The 14,475-nt window shown below is 30.8% G+C and overlaps 2 protein-coding genes across 4 annotated transcripts in view; one reads left to right on the top strand and one right to left on the bottom strand.

Moving 5' to 3' along the window:
- The window catches only part of LOC142232671 (CYFIP-related Rac1 interactor B), a 107,942-nt gene extending 98,140 nt beyond the window's left edge, over positions 1-9,802 (top strand). The window contains exons 4-5 of the mRNA XM_075303315.1: positions 3,657-3,919; positions 7,341-9,802. Coding sequence (XP_075159430.1) covers positions 3,657-3,919; positions 7,341-7,605 — 528 coding nt within the window. The 3' untranslated portion in view covers positions 7,606-9,802. The remainder of the gene's footprint in view (positions 1-3,656; positions 3,920-7,340) is intronic.
- A 3,053-nt stretch (positions 9,803-12,855) lies between these two features.
- Cnep1r2 (CTD nuclear envelope phosphatase 1 regulatory subunit 2) lies at positions 12,856-13,873 on the bottom strand. 3 transcript variants are annotated; one of them, XM_075306218.1, is made up of 4 exons: positions 13,749-13,872; positions 13,612-13,683; positions 13,411-13,545; positions 12,856-13,344 (listed from the first exon to the last, which is right to left on the bottom strand). In XM_075306218.1, exons 1-4 carry the CDS (start codon positions 13,768-13,770, stop codon positions 13,202-13,204), a joined length of 372 nt encoding a protein of 123 aa, XP_075162333.1. In that variant the 5' UTR covers positions 13,771-13,872; the 3' UTR covers positions 12,856-13,201. The 3 variants fall into 3 exon arrangements, with proteins under 3 accessions (XP_075162333.1, XP_075162332.1, XP_075162331.1); XM_075306217.1 differs by having other exon boundaries at positions 12,856-13,347; positions 13,749-13,869; XM_075306216.1 differs by having other exon boundaries at positions 12,856-13,347; positions 13,411-13,683; positions 13,749-13,873.
- Between the last annotated feature and the right edge of the window lie 602 nt (positions 13,874-14,475).

Genomic DNA, 14,475 nt, shown 5'->3' on the forward strand with positions numbered 1-14,475 from the left:
CAAAATACTCACAAACTCACAAAATAAGCAATAGACTCCTTCCATATTAATATTTTGAAAGTTGAAAGACATTACTGATCAAAATGAATTGGATGAAAACATTAAAACGGAACAAGGTGTATACTTGAAAAGCGGTTCATAACTTCATAAAATTACAAATTCAATGCACAAAAGTTCTATAATACATCTTCGGAAGTTTTTTTTAGTAGAGTATTTAATTTTTGATTTTATGGTGGGAAGTGGTATGTTAGAATTTATAATATATTTTTGTTGCTTTTTGGCCTTGGGGAGTTGGCCACTCACTTAGACTATTCAGTTCATTGTGATACCACATCAACTAAAAGTATCTATTACATATGTTCACTTCTATTTTTAACCACTGTGGTGCAATGGTTAGCATGACCCGCCTTGCATACACAATATCGTGGGTTCGATTCCTGCTTCCACCGATCACAAAAAAGTTTTTCAGCGATGGATTATCCCACCTCAGAAATGCTGGTGACATTTCTGAGCGTTTCAAAGCTTCTCTAAGTGGTTTCACTGCAATGTGGAACGCCGTTCGGACTCGGCTATAAAAAGGAGGTCTCTAGTCATTGAGCTTAACATGGAATCGGGCAGCACTCAGTGATAAGAGAGAAGTTCACCACCTAACCTAACCTAACCACTGAACCTTCTCGATTATTTTCTTCTGTTGAACCAACCAGATTGTTCCAAAAACTTTAGCAGATTGCTTAAGTTAACGTTTTCAGCTCCCCCAGTAGTCTAAAGCTATATGCTCCTAAAATTCGCTTACGCCTAACACAAAATGCAGGACATTCACACAACGGGTGTTTTATTGATTCCTTTTCCTCCGCATCATGACAGCTCATACAGTAGTCCTTATACTTCGCGCCAATAGTTTTTGCAAAATCGCAGAGACCCGTTATAGCAGGAGTGATATCTGACGTCTTGATAACACTAGCATATCTGGTGTGCGGTTTAAGTTTAAATGGGCCATATTAGGTGAATACTGTACTGCTCAGCCATCCCGTTGAGAGATTTGCGGCAGCCGATGGCCGTTTTCGAGTTAAGGAACATAGAGTCCAAGGATTTTATTGCAGGTTGACTGTCTGAGTATATATTAATGCCAACATTTGTTCGAACATTACTTCTCAGCCAATTTTCCACCTCTTTTATTTCTAATATTTCAGCCTGAAACACACTACACACAAAAAAAAATTTCTGATTCAATCACGAAATTAATTGATCCAATTAATTTTTAATTGAAATGTCTTCAATCACAGAAATGATAGTATCAATTAAAAAATTAATTAAAGGTCAATTAAAAAGTTAATTGATCCAATTAAAAAATTAATTGATACTATTATTTTTGTGGTTGATTTTTGTTTCAATTAAAAAATTTGTTGAATCAATTAAATTTTTAATTGAATATTTTTTAAAACTCAATTAAAATTTTAATTGGAAAATTTTTCGTGAAATTTTTTTGTGTGTACAGTGATTAGGTAATCATTTCGCTATTCGAAGTTCCAGGTCTTTAGAATATACTCCGAAACCCACTTGTCCATCCAATTTGGAGCCATCAGTGTAGAAATCTATATCGCGTTTATTCCCTGGGGTCTGTCTGCACCACGCCTCACTGTTGGGAATTAGAGTTTCAAACTTTTTTCGAAAAATGGTCTCGCCAGAGTGTAATCCATTACGTTTGCACATCTGGCGTTAGTTTGAGGACCGAACTGTGGCCGTACTTTTTTCCGGCGGTCACGGTAGCTCACGCAACCGCGCAGTCGTTGTTGGTGACTGTTTGGTCAAAATGTCTAAAGGCAATAGATGCAGCATGACATTAAGGGAATCTGTTCCTGTCTTACTGAATGCGCCTGAGATACGCAAGCACGTCATACGCTGAACTTCATCTAAACTTGTCGGCTGCTGAAGTGCCGGCCACCAGACTACAACACCATATAGCATTATAGGTCTAACCACTGCCGTGTATAGGCAATGTACAATTTTCGGTTTTAGTTCCCACTTTTTTCCTATTGACTTTTTGCACGAGTACAAAGCTACCGTGGCTTTTCTCGCCCTTTCTTCAATATTAAGCTTAAAGTTTAGCTTCCTGTCCAAAATAACGCCAAGGTATTTTGCACCCATCAAAGGGAATTTCAATACCCCCTAAGGATATGGGCTTAACCGTGTGAGATTTACCCCAAGACCATTCTCTTTCGCCCATTTCCGATAGCATACCAGACAGATCTGAATGCACTCAAAACACAGTAAATTTTTAAGTAACCTGTATTACAAACGTAGATGCCATGCCGATTTCACAAACATCAGTAAATATTTTTCGACAAATTTAAGAAAATTTGTTAGACATATTTTTTTCACTTGTAAAAGAAATGTTCGTAGTGTGAAGAAAAGAATGAAGTACAAATTGGCATTATTAGTAAAATTTACCAATTTTAAGACATTCTGAACTATTTTGTGGGAGACACGAATTTAGTAAATCTTTATGCTTCAATTGCGTATAATTTTTCCCCTTTGTAAGGTAATTTAACTACGCAAAAAAATTATTAATGTTAAGAAATTTTTCTCAAAATATAATAATTCCATGAACTAAAATAGAATTAAATTGGCTTTAGTGCCTTTGAGTGTAGGATTCTGTACGTGAAGCAGTGATCAGTCTCTACACACAAAAAAAATTTTCTGATTCAATCACGAAATTAATTGATCCAATTAATTTTTAATTGAAATGGCTTCAATCACAGAAATGATAGTATCAATTAAAAAAAATAATTGAAGGTCAATTAAAAAGTTAATTGATCCAATTAAAAAATTAATTGATACTATTATTTTTGTGATTGATTTTTGTTTCAATTAAAAAATTTGTTGAATCAATTAAATTTTTAATTGAATATTTTTTAAAACTCAATTAAAATTTTAATTGGAAAATTTTTCGTGAAATTTTTTTGTGTGTACGCATCCCATCTTAGTCGCAGAGTTCCTTGATCTGGATACAAACCGTACATCGGTAAAGCGTAACACAAAAATGCATGATAACACAATACACTGTTCCAACAACAACGAAACTGTTCCTGTTCCTCGTTCAAAAGTAGCATTCCGAGGAGGGACGAAAACTGTTTGTTTTAAGGATCCTAAACTAGAAAATGGCGATTTTTTCAATGATGGAATTATTTTCAGTCGACTGTCAAAGTCATGTCCTGCGAGGTGGAAATCGGTAGTGAAAGAATTTTCAGGACTCAAATTTTCCAACCAAATATTGACGTGATTATTTATGTACACTACGAGTATATAGCAAAACTAGGTATAGAAAGGTCGGACTATTTGTCAAATTTCGTTTGGCCTAATCGATTAATCTATCGTATTATCTTTCCAAACCGTGTAACCGCCTTTTTATTGTTGCAACTTTTGGTGATTAGAGATTAGAGCTTATTTGGATCGAAAAATATATATTTTTTTGTAGAATTCTATGAAATTAATTTCTGCGGCTTTCCGTGTGGTTTATATATAAATAATTTCCGTGTGGTTTATATATTGTATCTTTGTGGTTTATTGTATATTTAATTATATTATTAATCATCATCCAATTTTGTAAATATTTTAAGAAGTTTTTAATTTTCTTTTTTATTCTCGGAAATAATCAGATGAAAACACCTGCGATACAAAACGATTTCAGTTACTACAGACGTATCGTTAGTCGACAACGTATAGATGCAACAAACAATATGTTGGTCAGCACGGAATTGGCAAATCGTATGTCATTATTCTATGCTCATGCAACACCCATGTTAAAAGTATTAAGTGAAGCTACCTCCAAATTTGTTCATGACAATGCCGATGATGTTGATAATACAACGGAAACACTGGGTACAATGGCCAAAGTGTGTCTGAGAATGTTGGAAAATCCGTAAGTATAAAATTCAGCTATTCTTTGAGTGTTCTTCTTCACTAAGTTTAAACAAGCCCAATATATATCTACATAACAAGTATATACGGCCGTAAGTTCGCCCAGGCCAAAGCTTATGTACCCTCCACCATGGCTTGCGTAGAAACTTCTACTGAAGACTGTCATCCACAATCGAATTACTTGGGTTGCGGTAACACTTGTCGATGGCAACGTATCTTAACATAAAACTTCCTAACACCGTCTTCTAAATTGCAAGGTAGTCCATACGTGGTATATATTAAACTAAAAAAGGCTGATTAAATACGTACAAGTACGTACAAAAGTTTCTATAGAAATAAAATTTTGACAAAATAAAATTTTTACAACATTTTCTATAGAAGTAAAATTTGGACAAAACTTTCTATAGAAATAAAATTTTGACAAAATTTTCTATAGAAATAAAATTTTGACAAAATTTTTTATAGAAATAAAATTTTGGTAAAATTTTATATAGAAATAACATTTTGACAAAATTTTCTAAGAAATACAATTTTGACAAAATTTTCTATAGAAATAAAATTTTGACAAAATTTTCTATAGAAATAAAATTTTTTTTGTTTTGTTATTGTTGGTTTTGTTCTTTAAGCATTGTTGTCGTTTTTTTATTTCAGCTTAAAACCATACATTGACTAAACTACAAGAGTAGCTTAACCAACAGAGGAAAAGAATGTTTGTCAAATTTATTTGGGCAAAGCCCTATAGACTGCAAGATGGTTGGATGGACGCACGTTTCGGAATTACCACATTCCTCATCAGCATCCTCTACTTGCAGCAAAACTATCAACCAATTATCAGAATAAATTCAGGCAGTTTATTAAACCCAACAAAAACCACACTTGAACCCTCCGAAAAAAGGTTTTACATTGATAGCCGGCTTATGCCAAATGAATTCGAAACAAACATATCTCTTTTCCTATGCCACTGTCAAATCATCGATTTGAATTCACATGGCTGGGTTTATTTTGAGCGTGCCTCCTCTTCTTTTTCCATTTGTTTTGTTTTGTTATTGTTGGTTTTGTTCTTTAAGCATTGTTGTCGTTTTTTTATTTCAGCTTAAAACCATACATTGACTAAACTACAAGAGTAGCTTAACCAACAGAGGAAAAGAATGTTTGTCAAATTTATTTGGGCAAAGCCCTATAGACTGCAAAAAAAAAAAAAAAAAAAAAAAAAAACGGAAATAAAATTTTGACAAAATTTTCTATAGAAATAAAATTTTGACAAAATTTTTTATAGAAATAAAATTTTGACAAAATTTTCTATAGAAATAAAATTTTGACAAAATTTTCTAAAGAAATAAAATTTTGACAAAAATTTCTGTAGAAATAACATTTTGACAAAATTTTCTATAGAAATAACATTTTGACAAAATTTTCTATAGAAATAATATTTTGACAAAATTTTCTATAGAAATAAAATTTTGACAAAATTTTCTATAGAAATAATATTTTGACAAAATTTTCTATAGAAATAAAATTTTGACAAAATTTTCTATAGAAATAAAATTTTGACAAAATTTTCTATAAAAATAAAATTTTGACAAAATTTTCTATAGAAATAAAATTTTGACAAAATTTTTTATAGAAATAAAATTTTGACAAAATTTTCTATAGAAATAAAATTTTGACAAAATTTTCTAAAGAAATAAAATTTTGACAAAAATTTCTGTAGAAATAACATTTTGACAAAATTTTCTATAGATATAACATTTTGACAAAATTTTCTATAGAAATAATATTTTGACAAAATTTTCTATAGAAATAAAATTTTGACAAAATTTTCTATAGAAATAATATTTTGACAAAATTTTCTATAGAAATAATATTTTGACAAAATTTTCTATAGAAATAAAATTTTGAAAAAAAATCTGTACAAATAAAATTTTGACCTAATTTTCTATAGAAATAAAATTTTGACCTAATTTTCTATAGAAATAAAATTTTGACCAAATTTTCTATAGAAGTAAAATTTTGGCAATATTTTCTATAGAAATAACATTTTGACAAAATTTTCTATAGAAATAACATTTTGACAATATTTTCTATAGAAATAACATTTTGACAATATTTTCTATAGAAATAACATTTTGACAATATTTTCTATAGAAATAACATTTTGACAAAATTTTCTATAGAAATAACATTTTGACAAAATTTTCTATAGAAATAACATTTTGACAAAATTTTCTATAGAAATAAAATTTTGACGAAATTTTCTATAGAGATAAAATTTTGATAAAATTCTCTTAGAGATAAAAAGTTGACAACATTTTCTATAGATATAAAATTTTGCAAAATATTTTTTTTTGTTTTGTAGCTTTTTGGTAATATTAAAGCACATATTGATATTAAATTTTTTTACAAGACTACAAAAGACGGTTCGTGGTTCAAAACTGGATGTTTTTGATAAATCGCCCATATGGAGCGATCTCTCGACGTTATTTCTTGAGCGCACAGCACTTCATTTTCATTCAATTTTCCTGAAATTTGAAATCTATTCTTATCTTTAATCCTAAGAATATACACAAAAAATATTTCATGTCGGTACGTATTTTGATATGACCTCCATATAGACCGAAATTCCAATTTGACTTCTGCAAAATTGACCTGATTAGCACGAAATTTTGAATCAAATTTTATCGGCCCATGATTTCACTTTTTGGAATATATAAGATTTTACTCCTTCTTCATTCCTTTACAAGTAAAGAAAATATAGAATCTAGTACTATATAGTTTGGGTTTTTTGTTATTTATTATCCACATAGAAGTCCTAATTTTAATTCGGTTGGGCTGCACGTTTAAGAGATTGAGAATAGTATGACAATATCTGCACAGAAAATGACCTTTTAATTATGCAAACCGGATCAACGAAGAAATGAATTTTGCGTGGGCTTCTTAAAGATCGGATGTCTTTCTTTTAGCATACGCTACATTGATTTCTCATTTTCAGTTTTCAGACTTCATTTCAAATTAGAAAACTTACCTTTTTCGTACGTTTTGAAACATAAAGCACATATTTTATCCGCTAATAAGTGGATGAGCATACTTTTAGATGATCAAAACCGATGGGCCGATTTATTTGTTTACCCCGAATGTTGGATTTGTTAGAAATCTCACTTTCGGTGGAACAATAGAACCGGTGTTTTCAAGACATTAAAAACTTCGCAAAATAACTTATTGTGAGGGAGAATTAAGAATGTCTATAAGAACGTTTTTGGATGTACAAAGTAAATGATTTGTGAAAAACTAATATGTTTTAGAATCAAAAAGGAAGCTGTTAAAATTTGCTATATTAGCTAAAAACTTGAAAATTGTTAATCTGTATTCAATAAATTTGTACATTATTAATTTGGATTTTATCTTTCTCTCTCTTTCTGCTATAGTAAACTCCTCCAACAAATTGAACGTGAAGAAACTCACCTGCTAGTCCTGCGAGTTATGGTCGGTCTGGTCATTCTATACGATCATGTTCATCCTGTAGGTGCATTTGCCCGCGGTGCCCACGTCGATGTAAAAGGCTGTGTACGATTGCTTCAAGCACAGCCAGCAATAAAAGCTGAACCATTATTAAATGCTCTGAGATATACTACAAAACATTTAAATGAAGAGAATACACCAAAAAATATAAGAAATCTATTGGCAGCATAATATACGAGTTCAATAGGCCAGCTGCAGCAACAAAAACATCAATGCGAAAACCAGAGATATAAGGACGAGCCATTTACAAGGAGGTGCTGTTCCAGTTGTATACAATGCGTTACCAAGTTCTGTTTATCTTTAAACATAGCTAAAACGATAACCCGCACCTCCTTCTCATCAAGTGATAGTGGGCTATTTGCTATAGATCGTCTTTTATATAAAAACAAAACAAAGAAAAAAAATTAAATAATTTTATGTATTGTGCGTGCTTACATGTTTTTTATTATTACTATTATTTTGTTTTATATATATTATTAATATTATTGTCTTAAAATCTTTTTTACCTAAAAAAAATAAAATAGAAACTGTTGCGGCTGAATACCAAAACCTCAAAACGAAAACAACAAATATTACCAACACCAGCAATAAATTACAACAATTATTATGTTATGTTTAGTTTATGTCATTGATAGAAAAACAAACTGCTTCATGTAAAAAATTAACATCAACAAAGTTTAGCGTAATACTTTAAATTTCAATACTATAAAATTTATCTTGTTTGTTTTGCTTTTTGTCTTAAACACAAATCGATGCCTTAAAATCTATAGTACGCCAATTCAACTTGGGTTTTAGAAAACAGGATAGTTTCATGGTAGGGATTATAACCAGTATCAGAGAGTCATCGTTCGAATTCTACGAATTTAAAACAAATTACTCTATGTTTTTAGACTTTTGCAAAAGTCGTGGTTTCAACCTTTCCAAAAATTGGAAGAGTAAAGTCGTCTTTCTACTTCCCAAATTAAAAAAAATAATAATAATAATAATTTTCAACTTCTAGAAATTTAAAAATGTCAAATTTGAAAACTATCAACTTTTTAACATTTTGGAGAAGCCGACTTTCGACTTTTGTTATTATTGCAAAATATATTGTTAAAGAACACGGCTTTTTGAGTTCTGAGAACTAGGCAAAGACCTACAAATAGGTGGGATATTCTCTTCGCATTTCTGAGTACAACATTATAATCTCTCAGAGACTAACTTATAATACACTGTTCCACAGTGTGGCGCAGGGTATAACAAAAACCAGAATAGAGTCGAAAACAGATTATTTAAAAACCAGAAAAGAGTCGAAAGCAGAGTAATACCAACAAAAAAATTGCGGTGGCAAATTTGAGACGATTTTCACAAAATACCAAAGTTTATTAGTCGAATTTGAAAATTACCTAAAAATCGATTTTCTAGGATAATAATGTTTTTGTTTTGAAATTGGGCATATTTACGTATATTCTTTAAAAAAAATCGATATTTTTTTGCAATCATCGAATTTCAATTAACATAATAGTTAAAACCAACCAAAAGTAAAAAAGAAAATATTTCCATTTTTCGATCAAAATTGAAGATATTGCAAGGATCAGAAATGATCCTATGTATCTTCATGTTTTTAGTAAATTTGTATTCTAAAACAATTTTATTTTTTTTCTATTACAAGTACTATATAAATGTGTGTAAAATTGTATCGTATTTCTTCCTAACAAATCCTTTTTATATATAGTATGTTTTGTATGTACATTATTTGGTCTAGTAGACTTTTATTATTTTTAAGAATTGTTTTATATATACTATATGTGATTTTTATATATATTTCAAGTATTTTTAGATTAATGCAATTTTCTGATTTTGTGTTTATGTGCATATTATTATTTCTTCCTTTAAATTGCTGGTGTATCTTTATGGAAAACAAAGAATAAATTAATGCATTTAGAAGAAAAAAAAAACTGAAACAATAATGAGTCCATATCTTTTACAGTTTCCTTAATTATTATCTACATATGTAAAAAAATATATATATACAAGAATTGAATATATTGCTAAAAAGTAAGATACCGTTAAATCTATGCAAACAAAACACTGTCAAGGAAATATTTTAGCATTTATTTTTTATTTAGAGGAGTAAACCTAGACGTCAATACTATAAATGAATCCATAATCCTAAATTCGAATATCTTTATTGTTATTTAATAGATAACCATCTAAAGGAAATGCTATTATTGTGTGCACATCCCATTACTATACTCCCTAAAAATCGAGAAGAAAATTTAACTGCATTCACACGAGAGTAAAATCATACTAATGAAATTATTAATTAAGTAATTTTAATAAACAGAAAGTAAAATAAATTAGTTAATATTTAACAATAAACCTATAACTGAAAGTTTTTTATTTATTTATTAGTCATCTTGTTTTCACTCCGATCGACTTTAGTTAAAGCACCCTAATTTTTCCAAGTTTAATGATTCGATAGTAGATTAGGTTGGGTTATAGACATTAGCGTAGCTAGGCAATTTTCCTAGGGGGGGCTATAGCCCCCCTAGCTAAAAATTTATAGACTGAACTTATGGTTCAATTAATGTTTTATTTCATAAAATTGAATAAAAAATTAGACATCAAAATAACTCGACAATTAATTTATAATAAAGCAGCTAAAAGTAGTTCCACACTTTTCCCAGCAAAAAAATTGTGAGTTGTTCTAAAGGCACAACTTTAAAAGCACTTCCAAAAATGTCCTCAATTATTTTAACTACACAGGAAGTTTTTTTTTACTTCATTTTTTTCATATTTTAATGTGTAATTTTTTGTTTTCTATTTTTTTAAATAGTTTAAAAAAAGAGTAAGAATAAATAAATTGGTACAAATTATTCAAATTTTGCCATAAAACTGCTAAATCCATTATAGAAAAATCGATACTTTTGGAAATTATTCGAAGAAAAACGTTCCAAACAAGCGTCAGAATGCATTAAAAATCATAAAAACAATAAAAAAAATTATTTATTTGGGAAAATATCACAATTTTTTTTAATTCACAAAACATTGAATTCGGATCTCACCTTAAAAAGTGATGCAAATTCATTGCAACGGCTGTTGAAACGGTGGACATTTGTCCTATGACAAGCTCATATTACATTCATTGCTTCTCCGCCAATTTTGCACCACTTCTACACCCAAAAAGAACATTTCACTACTTTTTTGGCGACGCTTTTTCGCAGCATTATTAAGATATCAATTTATGAAAGAATAGTTTTAATATCAATTACTATTTTTTTAATTAAATTGACTAAACTAAATCAATCAAAAGGTCAACCACAGCTTTATTTCAGAAATATCTGACTTTAAACATTGTCATCGGCAACTGCTACCACAACCCAAGTAATTCGATTGTTCATGAAAGTCTTTAGCGGAACTTTGGGCGATTGTATATACTTGTTTAGTTGTTAAAAAAATTAAAAAAAACTATTGACATTTATTGAAAAATGGAAAATCATAAATAGAGTTTCAAATTCTGGGGGGGGGGTCTAAGCCCCCTCACCAGAGGCCTTCCTACGCTTATGGTTATAGAGGATGATGGAAACGTATTAGTTAGACCATGTGGAATCCCAGTGGATGGGTTATTTTCCATTTATCTTCTTGACTATTCTAATCCATATTGGTATCCTAAAGTAATATTCCCAAAGTAATATTCTACTCATATTTGTGAATATTCATTGAAGAGAATGGCAGTAGATTCTTGTCACATATCTTAAATACACACCTCAGCATCTTTGAAATTGGCGCCAACTACAGAATGATTGAATGAAAGAATAAAGGTAAGATGTTTCAAACTCTTCCGACATTAATACCTTGGGAGGTATTGACACTTCCATAGTTAATTATCTTTAGAGATTGCTGGCACATATGTCCAAAGTATAACCCACCATCATTGAAATTGGTGACGATTTTTTTACTAAGGAAAAGAATACAGACTTACAAAACCGAAAAGCTGTGAACAAAACCCCTTATGATACATGATTATCTAAGTAGCCATCAATTGATCTTATTCGGCAAGACAATGAGATACTGCTGCATGAATCGGGAAAATTCATTTTACAGGAGAATAATATATGTTTTATCCACTAAGAATTAGTATATAAGATCCAAATTGAGTTACCTATCCCACTAAAGACAAAGGAAAAGTTCATTCGTACAAACGGAAATATGTATAGTCAGGCGTGTTATAGATTTTTATCTGGCGTTTTCTTTTCAATGACTCAGTTGATCGAATACCTTAACCTTCTTTATCCATAAAGTTGGAATAATAATTAATTATAAAAAAAATCATGCATTTGGACGTTGATCACTGGTTTCGATATAAGGGTAACATGAAAATGAATTTCATGTGTAAAATCGTCATTTTTTCACGATTACTTTTCTTTAATAAACCATTTTAAGGAATACAAACTTTGTGAAAATTTGCTTTGGGATATTCCCCATCAAATTATAATGAAATCTGCAACAAATATGTATAATTTTATAACTTTTTTTACTGATTTAGTTTTCACTTTAGTGAAAATTAGCGGCTAAACTCGAACTTAGTACCCACCTTAATTAAAAATTGCATACATAGCTCGTGGGTTCAATCCCAGTTTCGAAGGGACACCAACAAGTTTTTCAGCAGTGGATTATCTCCCCCCAGTAATGCTGGCGACGTTTCTGAGTGTTGCAAAGCTTCTCTAAATGGTTTCACCACAATGTGAAATGTCGTTCGGACTTAGCTATAAAGAATAGGACCTTTTGTCATTAAGCTAAACATGGAATTGGGCAGCACTCAGTGATAAGAGAGAAGTTCACCAATCTGGTAACACAATATACTGAATAGTCTAAGTGAGCCTGAAATAACGGGCTGTCCTATACCCAACCTAACCTAAGAAAAAACTGGTAAATTGCTATGGTCAGGATTATGACTAGATCTTCACCCTGGTAATGCAAAAATCCTCGACGCCAAAAATTATAATATAATAAAAATATGTTGGTCTATCAAATACAGTGAGACCTCTGAGAGCTGGACACCCAAGGTCCCCAAAATTTTGAGATGTGTTCAGTTATGAAAGCTTAACTTTAATGTATTAATATATTATTATATATTACTTACACATTATATAGTCATGAACTAAAAGTTAAATCGGCTATAAAGAACTTCGTTGTCTTTTTCTGGTGGTGAAGTAATACACAGCAGGAGCGGAGAATCTCTCAGGCCGATCTCCATTACGAAAATTGAGACATTAATTCTTACCTAACCAAAGCCTTTGATAGGTTCAATAATCGCAAGTCGACTTTACAAAATTTTGAAAAACCGGAATTAGACTCTCACATTTTGAAAAGGTTGATAGTAGACTTTTTTATTCCCATCACAATCCCCATTTCCTTCACAAACAAAAGTCTGTCAAATATAAGTACATTATCATGAATATATTTGCAATTATATATTGGATTTCACTTTCAAAAAAGAAAATTAAAATAGTTAGAACCTTTGCTTTTGACACGAAGGGATGAAGTTCGGGTGGTTAGAAATTGTTTAAAGAGTTTTTCTTTCAAGTTTAGTTTTGATTTTCATTGTGAAACACGATCATAGCACCCAATCTATAATAGTCTATTTTAGTGAATATTTACTAATGGGGGGCAAGTATTTTCATTGTTTACACATACAGAATATATTTTACAAATCTCATCCCATTTTTTCTAATAAGTTTTGTTCTTAAGTCAATAATTTCGGGAGCACATTTAGCCATGTCAGTTAATTATTATTCGGTCGAGGTTTTAAAATGAGTTTCCCCGTGTCATCACAGCTCATGTTGAAATCACTTAATACTTGTCGCATACGATTTGTTATGATTTGAGGAGCACATACTAGTTTGTGTATCCCAAAGAGGAATAAAACTACTGTAATGATGAAATATATACATTAATCGTCAGTAGATGTGTCGAGAACGAATGTGCACTTACTCAGAGTTAATGTGGCAAATGTAAATACAGGATGAATAAGAAGGGACTCTGTTAGAGGTACTACCGAAGTTCTGGGATCTCTTAGCCAATACCATGCGCCTATTGCTGTACACAAAGAAATAACTGCAAGCACAACTGCGTCGATGATAAAAAAGAAACATATATGGTTATTATATTTGGGAGATGGGTCATAGTTCTTACTTCTCCAACGAACAGTTGATGGTTTATAAGAGGACACAACCTCTGTGAGACGTCGCTCAAAGGCTTTTAAATCTACGATTATAACAAATAATTTATATCCATATCCAAGTTCAACAATTTGCTATCTTAATATTTACCTTCGCATGCCGAGGGTTCCATTTGTTGTAAATTTCTTCTGATAATAAACAAATAAATATTCCCTGCTGTCTCGCAGTGCTGTGTAAATATGACGTTTTATGTACCGGTTACCTTTAAAAAAACCCTTCCACAAAGCTGTTCGAGTTTCGCCAGAACATTAGTACGACGTTCACACTATGAAGATAATATATTATCAGACTATAAGATTAGTCTGAACGGCGCATGAGAAAGAAAGTGATTCACAAGTGGAAACCAAAGCTGAATTATACATATTTTTTGCAGATTTCCATATAACTTGATGGGGAATAGCCCAAAGAAAATTTTCACAAAGTTTGTATTCCATAAAATGGATTATTAATGGATTATTATTAATACCCACCTATAATTCGCTTTACAGATTATCAGTTATTCCGGACGGAATGTCGGTGTTTGTAAAGAATCCTATAGTGTGTCAGATCGATACGACTTGTCGGCGATGACTAAATAATCGGTAAATGTGTTATCGATCCCATAAACATGCAGCAGTATCGATTATGCCTTCAGGCCGGTACTATGTTCATTCTTGCGAAAATTTTTTATGGAAACCATTATTTCGCACATAGAAAGCGGCGTTTTTTTAGGTAGCTTGGAGCGCCATTTTACAGGGAGCGATATTGGATTAAGTTGGTGGTTGTTGCATGTTTTTACAAAATAACATTTTATTTTTCCTTGGGCAATTGATCTGCT

This window comes from Haematobia irritans, chromosome 4 (genome assembly GCF_050003625.1).
Source record: "Haematobia irritans isolate KBUSLIRL chromosome 4, ASM5000362v1, whole genome shotgun sequence".
NCBI classification, from domain to species: Eukaryota; Metazoa; Arthropoda; class Insecta; order Diptera; family Muscidae; genus Haematobia; species Haematobia irritans.

What these genes read in the sequence shown, in the direction of transcription:
- Cnep1r2 (XM_075306216.1), bottom strand. Translation starts at nt 13,770, where the DNA reads ATGGAACCCTCGGCATGCGAAG. An exon ending in GGAACCCTCGGCATGCGAAG is followed by an intron (nt 13,684 to 13,748) that starts GTAAATATTAAG and finishes TTATAATCGTAG; the next exon opens with ATTTAAAAGCCTTTGAGCGA. An exon ending in ATTTGCCACATTAACTCTGA is followed by an intron (nt 13,348 to 13,410) that starts GTAAGTGCACAT and finishes TCATCATTACAG; the next exon opens with TAGTTTTATTCCTCTTTGGG.